This window comes from Toxotes jaculatrix, chromosome 6 (genome assembly GCF_017976425.1).
Source record: "Toxotes jaculatrix isolate fToxJac2 chromosome 6, fToxJac2.pri, whole genome shotgun sequence".
NCBI classification, from domain to species: domain Eukaryota; kingdom Metazoa; phylum Chordata; class Actinopteri; family Toxotidae; genus Toxotes; species Toxotes jaculatrix.
In genome coordinates this window covers 19053907-19062100 of record NC_054399.1, presented here as the reverse complement: position 1 = coordinate 19062100, position 8194 = coordinate 19053907, and the positions used below count along the sequence as shown (strand labels likewise).

Below are 8194 nucleotides of genomic sequence, written 5' to 3'. Positions count from 1 at the left end.
ATGTCCATGTCAACCTAGAGAGTTTTTTTCACTGTTCAAAAATCCTGTAACAACACTATTAAATTCAGATAGCAGCTCTTTTAGAAGTGCCAAGGGAAATGACCTTGCCTCACCAAGACATATGCTCTTAGTCCACTCTCAGTCTGTAATGAGGAGAGCTGGCAGGACGATCAAAGGCTTTCCACTCAGCCCTGATATTAAATGTTCCTGATGATGTGTCCGAGGGGAGAAATAACTGGTCATACCAAACAAGTAGAGAGGTCTGGGCTCTTGAGTCTGATCTTGAAGTGTGGTCGGAGTCCTCTGAAAAACTCCCTTGAATGAGAATTGATCTTCCCTGCCCGTCTGCCTTTGCACACAGCTCGTGTAAACATTGCAACGTGGTAAAGGAAATGAAGGCAAAGGGAAAACAAAGATCGTTTTGATAGTTCTGTACTATACAAGCTGTAGAATGATGGCTTCATGCTAGGCCAGACGCAGGACTATGGTGCATGTGTAAAGACTACAATGCTTGGCAATTTGTGGAGGGAGGGAAAGAGGAAAAGAGGAAAAGGGGACCTCCTAGTCTGAAATAACAGGGTGGAGGTGAACAAAAAGAGTTTTGAGTTGGGCCAGCTCTTTGTCATGTCTCTCCCACCCAGCTCTCTCCAGCTCTTTTATTTTATCCCATCTTTCCTGTCACCACTGCGACTGATAGTGTGTAGGATGAAAATATTAAGATCAGAGTTACAGGGAAACGCCAAAGCAAAGCTTTTCTCCCTTGAACAGAGTGAAATCAATCCGGCAGAAATGGAAATGGGGCACAACCAGAGAATGAACAGCAGGAGATCCAGAGGTGGGCGACAAAAGGCAGAGGGTGGGGAAGGGTTGGGGCTGTTACAAATCCAAAAACATGTTTCAACCTGTTGAAACTGCTTTGTCAGCATACTGGCCTGAATCCAATAACCCCCCACACATTCTCTCTCGCTCTCCTTTCCTCTCCTGGCCCACAAAGGAAAATGTTAATAAACTGGCGATTGTAGATTGAATCAGATCTTTCCGAAGAGCACAGAACAATAAAGCTAATCTGTCTCTGGCACAGTCCTAACAAGAATGGTGGAACGTGAGTGGCACTTTAGAGCAGGGTTGCTATCTATTAAGTCACCACAGAATGAAGCATGGGGGAAGTTGGATGAATGAGCTTTTCCCTTAGCTTTGCGGGGGGTGGGGGTTGATTTACATCCTCTGTGTTATTCCTCACAGAAGTCATTATCACTCCTTTGTGATTGATGCTTATCTTTTTATCGACACACCGAAAATGGGAATTTGTACTCTCTGCAAGAAGGAGTTTTTAATGTTGTGAAATTGGCGCAGATAGTGTACGGTGAAACACAATGGGCACATATTCAATTTTTCAGGCTCACATCTTCATCTTCTTTTGTGCCAATCTCCCCTCTCTGTCTGTCTGTCTGTGAAAGGACAGGGAGAAAGGTATTCTGATATGCTGGTAGATACATGCAAACAGACACGGAGCAGAGCGCTATCACCTCCATGTTGACGCCACAAGGTCCAGAGTTGTCAAAAGTATCTGACCTCCATCTTTGCGAGATTACAGCACAGAACAAAAAAAAAAAAAAATGGAGAATGAGAGAAAAAGAAGAAAGTGGATATAGATCAAATGCGTGTTCAAACAAACCCGACCGGCGTCAGGCTCAGCATTCAATAAAGAACAATGTTGCCAAGGCAACAGTGGCACCCTCATATTCACCCTTTCGTGAATATTTCCCATCTTCACTGTTTGAGGAAATGATACTGTATAAAATATTAAACAGTGTGTCATATGATTGGTGGGTTTTAGGTTATTCAATCATAATGATAGACTACACTCTGCCACAATGGCTTTCATTTGGAGAACAATAGAGCTTATGAAATACCAATAAATAATGAATACATTTTTCTCACTTAGTAAAAAGGAACAGATGTAGAAAAATTTAGAAGTTAGATGGTTTCACTGTCAACGCTTTCTGTGCTATTGCAGAAACATTTTTGGAAACTCTTAACTCCTTTTAACTGTCTTCTTGGCAAACTGCCTGCCTCACCTCATGTTCCTCCTTTCATTGTCAGTTTTCTTATGAGCTAAAAAGAGATTTCTGAGCAGCATCTGGTTTGTTTTGATACTGCATTGCCCGAAAGCAGTTCAGAGATCAGCCAGCCACTACTGGACTTTGATTTAAAAATCAAAGTATAAAATAAGAAATGGGCACAAGTTCAAACACTACTTGACTTTTTCATCAACTTTGTTTTATGGATGTCCTGTATATTTCCTCTGAAGGAAAAGAGAATTAGAAATGATTATTATGAAAGGGTCAAAGCAGAGTGGCCCGGTACATTTTTGCCGCACTGCTGAGGAGTGTTTTACATTTTTAAATAAATATGCTCAGTGTAGTCATGTATCGAAGTACATATATATCTTTAATTGTTATTGTTATAATGATAGTTAAAATGTAGTAAAATACATTTTGATGAAAAATAAGAAAAAAATACAAACTGGAAAATTGTTTTTAAATATTTCACTGTTCACCACTTTATAGCAACCGGCTCTTGTCAAGAAAAGTGTTTCACAACTTGTAATACAACTAGCCATTTTTATATTTATACCCTCGGCATCAATTCTTGGTCCACACATAAACAAAGTGCTCTATGCCTCTTTCCATTTGCCTGTCAGGCCCTCAGCAGAGCCTCTACAGAGAAAGGTAATGGCCTCACAGTGGGAGTCCTGACTGAGCTGCCATGAGGGCTCTTGACAGAGTCAGCATGAGGACCTGCCTGTGTGGCAGGAGTGTCTGCGCTCCAGCCCTTAGCTGTTAGAGGTCTGGGATCAAAAGTCCTGCTGGTTGTAATGACGCCTGGTGAAACCAGCATACCCGGATCTGATCTAAAAACAGAGTGTGTGATGGTTGAAGAGCTGTACGAGTCCGTTATGTCTGTTGCTTTTGAGGGGGATTTGACAAGTTCTAGACCAGAGAGACCTGTGTTGCCATGCTTTTTGAGTCCTTGTTGTGATGGCATCAGCTCTGGTCGGTCTTTCCTCTCGCAGATTTTCCATCCAGTCTGCACCTCCTCATCCCCCCTGGCTTGCTCTGAGCTTTGGCATAAAAAGTCATTATAGTCACCTTCTGAGGAAGATCTGCTCTTTAGGTGGAAGAACTGATAGAAATGGAAGTCACAGTCATACAGAGGCTTATATTTATACACAGGCACATAGCTGGATGTCTCTGAAGCAGTGGGGTCCTTGTTGAGAGGGCAGCAGTGGAGGCTAGGGGAGATGGGCATGGGAGGAGAATGAAGCACAGGGACGAGGGCTGAGGAGAAGGAAAGGTCACTCTGCAGCTCTCTCTGTCTAAGCTCTCGCTCCAGCATCACGTTTTCCAGCTCCTTGTCTGCGAAGGCTCGCCTCTTTCTCATCCGGGCGCTGATGGATGGGCATGTCAAGTGTGTTTGATCGCACTGTGCCTGCTTAGACCAGTAGGAGGTGTCTTCCTCCAGAGGCCCAACCGGTTTCAGCCCTGAATATGGGAGCAAAGTCACATGCTGCGGTTATATATCAATTCATTTATTTATCAATTATGAAGATGCTCCAAGCAATCAATTGCTGCGTTTATGCTTGCATACTCTGTTGTTTATTATTTTAATGATGCAGTTGGTTAGCTGTGTCATTTTTGCTTTACTGAGAGCAGAGAGAAGCTGAGAGGGCTGTAAAGAAGACAAAGCTGCCAGCTGGATTTGACAACAAGCCAGCAGGTATTAATACACAATAGGTATTACAGTAATGGCCTGTTGTTGTGAAATACTGATACCACAATGATCAGGCCTGTTTAGATAAATAAAGTGCAGAGAATAAGCACAGGCAGTGTCAGCCAAAGAAGGCTTTGTAGATGCAGGTGCAATGATAGTACTGTATGTGAATATGTGCATAATATATACACATGTACATTTAATATTATGCACAATACAAGTGTACAATTTCACAACTTTTAAGTTAAATGAAGTTAAGGAAAACCAGCAGGGAATCAGTGTCCTCAGGAATTCAGCAAAACATTGCTCTCAAGTCTGTAGTTTTATTTATCAGCATGTAAGTCAGTTTTCTGACATGTGAATTCACAGCCTTTATAAGCAAAAAATGATTTAGTCTGGTAAGTGATAAGCATGTAATGAATCACTTCACTCCACTGGCAGATGACAAACTAAGCTGCTTAATTAGTGATCTTTAATGTATTCTGTCAAATGTAGTGCATTAAAAGTAACAAAGCAAAATGTAAACGCTGACTTTAAACTTTTCATCTGATCTATTAGGACAGTTTGGGAGTACGTTAATGGGAAAGGAGATGTTAATTAAACTTTACCCTGCAGGATGCTCTTAGCTAGGACGCTTGGCTCGGCTGCTCTGCTGTAACGCTGATACGCCGTCCTCCGCAACGGAGCTGCACACCTGACCCCCCTCTTACCCTGGGAGAAACACGGGAGGAGGAATTAGACATTCTGACATAATCACATTATACTGAGGCCGTGGTGGTAATTAAAAGGATTGAATACATTATGTAAGAAGCAAGTAAAAGTCTTTGTGATTCAAAGATTTAAAAAAATGTTGGATATTTGGCAGTTTATCCTGTTGACACTACAGGATTGTAAGTAATGTGAGTAATGACTGTAAGTCTTTTTGTACAGAGGTGTATATAAATACCCTGTTCTACACTATATTTGCTATTCTTGTTCTTATATTTTGATAGAATATTTCATCAACAATATTAATGTATAACACAAGTTAAAATATGTTTAACATATTTTAAAAGAGATCTTGATCATGATAAGATTTCGTAAATAAATAAAGGTCAATCAAAGAACTACAGCTCACTCCAGTCTTTAGAATAACACTTAGGAGCCTCACAACAAAATATTATTAGAAAATTAATAAAACATTTCTCAAATTTAAAAACTGACTAACAGTATAAATTAAAAATAAATAAATAACTCATCTGTGTTTCAAACTGTTATATTTCTGCACCTTTTATATGGCCAACAAACTTCCCTCTATGTGCAGCCAAGAGATATTCAGACTTCTGTCACACACTTTAATTGAACACATGAAAAATAATAATAGAACATTCGGCCTTCCCTATTTCTAAGCACTTCCGTAAAGTGTACAATATTAATCTGATTTTCTATTAGGAAAACTAGTACAAGGGCAGCTAAATTTCCCATCATGTAAGTCACTTTCACTTTACTTTTCTCAAAAATGTATGTTTACATTATGAAATTATTTGTTGTCTGTCTCAGAATGACTGCTTTCCTCTTGACAACGTCCTACTGTAAGTCACGATCTAGCCTACCCATCTGTTTATTCTCCATCATCTCTCCATCACTAACCTGCCCCTGCGCCCTCCTCACCTCCGCAGCTTGCTGTCGCCTTAGCGCGACCTGCGCTGCCATTACGCGCTGCCGCTCCACCACCAGCAGGCAGCAGGCGCAGCGACAGTCCCTCCAGCGGCAGAAGCGTTTGTGGCCTTTCAAACACGAAACGACGCCGTGGTTCCGGCAGCGGGCGCATTTGGGGCTCCGAGTCATCTTGCGTGGTTTCTGCAGCTGGTGCTCTGGGGACAGGGCCACTTTATTCTCTTCTCTGTCCCCTGGGCAGCCGTGCTGCCCGGCGCATCCGTCAGGACTTGTCACGTCAACGACTTCTTTAGATTTGAGTACTTCAGATTTTGCTGTGGTCTCCTGCTGCAGGCCTCCTTCCAGCTGAGAGGACATCTATGACTAATAGCACAGGAATCCCTCTTTTAATGCGCTATATTGCTGCTAATACTGAGCAGACTTTTACACAAAAGATGAAACAGGACTCAAGATACAACCAGTCAAACGTGATTATGGTAGTTACTTGTTAAAGTACAATTGGTGTAAAAAAAAAAAAAAAATCTTTCTCTCTCTCTGTTCTTATTAAACCGCCAGGAGAGCTGATAAAGCATAAGGCTGGTGTTGTTTTACGCACACATTTTAATCACTGAAACAGTTCCAACACAACAAATTCTAACACCTAAGCACCTGCAGCATGATAGAAATAGGCTGCAATAGCTTCTCTTGATTTAAATAACTCATCTCCCATCAGATAGAAACTAGAACGACGCATTAAGAGCACGATCCCGGGACCACAGAGACTGCGCGCCACAACTGCACAGAAAACTAATTCCGAGCACCAACCTATGAGGTGTGGTGTCCTGCTCCAGTCTGCTGCTGCTGCTACATGACAGTGTTTTCAGGGTGGAAACTTTGCAGCCTACCGCCAGACGTTTGAAATGTTAAGCCTCTCTCAGCTGCTCTCTGACGCCGTTTCCAAGAACAAGCGGATAGTAGACCGGGCCACAATGCCGAGCTCCTGGCGCGGGACCCATGAGCAAAGATTTGGGGGAAACCCGTTTACAGCGAAAGCAACTCCCCTTCCCTATAAACACTTCTACCTGCCCTGCCCTGCCCACCTTCGAAGCTGTTCTCATCTTTCAACAGATATGTGAAGATAATTTGAACGTTGAGAGGGGAAAATGTGCATCAGGAGTATTTTAATCGGTTAATTGACGGCTAAATTGTAAACAATAAATCACAACAGGGGTTAAAACAATTAGCCTGCTACTACATCTAATAATAATAATAATAATAATAATAATAATATATATAATAATATAATTACTATAATAGTTGTAATTATGCGGAGAGAGAGGGAGAGAGAGACTAGGCGAGCTATAGAGCAACACACAGTTGGGTCATGTGCCTGTGAGGCTGCATAGGCGTATATGTGTAAGCTGTATGTTTTACCAGACTGATACAATAAGGACTAATTACGCTCTCGCCTTGGGTAGAGTAGACCAGTGAAGAAATAAGGGAGTGTGCGTGTGTGTGTGTGTGGGGGGGGGGGGGGGGGGGGGGGGGGTACATTTTCATTCTACCTAGGAGTCATCTTCACACTCATATTTATTCATAACACCGTTAAATAATTCAATGATTTAATGGTTCTCTTGATGTTTCTAGTGTCACCATTTCTGAGCATGAAAGTGAATAATCAAAACCACTGAAATATATAAATATCCCCACTTAGTAAAGGTTGTTTGACTAAGTGTTTTTTTAACAGTGGTTTATTCAAAGTGGAATATTTTAATTCTCGCCTTTTTAGAAAATTGATGTAATTTGATGTTGATAATAATGCATTGCGCGATGAACAGATGGTAGTAATCGTTACTGATACTTTTTTTTAAATCATCAGCGCAGGCTGCTGTACGTGCCCTTGGTCTGTCATGTGTAGTGTAGATTATGCATACAGTGAATTTCATTGGATGTTGATGCTACGCTCCACTCATCTCCTCAATAGCACACACTCCTAATACTAATGTAGTTTATAAAATGATCGGATGTTTCCTTGACCTTATCACTATGAGCGGCAGTAACACACAGTGCCACGGATTCCACTGACATGAAAAGTGTGCTCCCTACTGGTGGGATTCTGCAGTTACATCCAGGGTAATTTAATTTCTGTCTTTTCACCACCCAAGTCTACATAGGGAGAAGTCATTCAAATAATGTTCCCCACAGGACCACAAAATCCTGCTGTCCTCCACAGCCCTTTTTATAGCCAAACCAATTAGGTCCAACTCAAGTTTTCCTCCATTACAGCACCTTTAAGTTTAGCATTTGAAAACCACAATTTGCATTCTTTACTTCAAACAAATGATGATTAACTCATTATCAATATACTTACACTAAAAACAGTTCAAAAAGTATTTAAATTGCAGATGCTTTCTGCATCTGGGATTTTTTTTTTTTAAAAACCCAGAGATTTACTGCGGCTGTCTGCGGAAAAAAGGAGAACAATATAAAAGGCAGACAGGAAACAGTAAATGAAAGTGAATAACAATACATGAAAGCTGGGGAGTTCCTCTGGATGGAGGATGAGCAGGATGCACCGTTTTCTGCTAAAGGCTTGCTCCAGACTTCAGTACACATAACATATTCATAAAAATTTAACCTGCTTTGAAGGGAATTGCAGGTTAATGTGGAAAAAGAAAGAAAGAATGAGAATGTATGAAAAAAAAGGTAAATGTTGCCCATTTTTATGCAATTTATGCAAAATCTTTAAATATGATCATTTCCACACCAAAAAAAAGTTACAAAA

At 41.1% G+C, this 8194-nt stretch overlaps 1 protein-coding gene across 2 annotated transcripts; it reads right to left on the bottom strand.

Annotated features, from left to right (window-relative positions):
• Window positions 1-2432: 2432 nt before the first annotated feature.
• dmrt2b (doublesex and mab-3 related transcription factor 2b) lies at window positions 2433-6434 on the bottom strand. Of its 2 annotated transcripts, none has more exons than XM_041039420.1 (4): window positions 6235-6434; window positions 5404-5793; window positions 4383-4485; window positions 2433-3545 (listed from the first exon to the last, which is right to left on the bottom strand). In XM_041039420.1, the coding sequence occupies exons 2-4, from the start codon at window positions 5785-5787 to the stop codon at window positions 2701-2703; spliced, it is 1332 nt and encodes a 443-aa protein (XP_040895354.1). In that variant the 5' UTR covers window positions 5788-5793; window positions 6235-6434; the 3' UTR covers window positions 2433-2700. The 2 variants fall into 2 exon arrangements, with proteins under 2 accessions (XP_040895354.1, XP_040895355.1); XM_041039421.1 differs by having other exon boundaries at window positions 5425-5793.
• Window positions 6435-8194: the final 1760 nt, after the last annotated feature.

Excerpts from the sequence above, each read along its gene's own strand:
- dmrt2b (XM_041039420.1), bottom strand. The coding sequence starts at position 5,787 with ATGTCCTCTCAGCTGGAAGGAGGCCTGCAGCAGGAGACCACAGCAAAA. Across the intron at positions 4,486-5,403 it reads TGAGGAGGGCGCAGGGGCAG|GGTAAGAGGGGGGTCAGGTG; the intron begins GTTAGTGATGGA and ends TGTTTCTCCCAG. Across the intron at positions 3,546-4,382 it reads AGCTAAGAGCATCCTGCAGG|GGCTGAAACCGGTTGGGCCT; the intron begins GTAAAGTTTAAT and ends TCCCATATTCAG.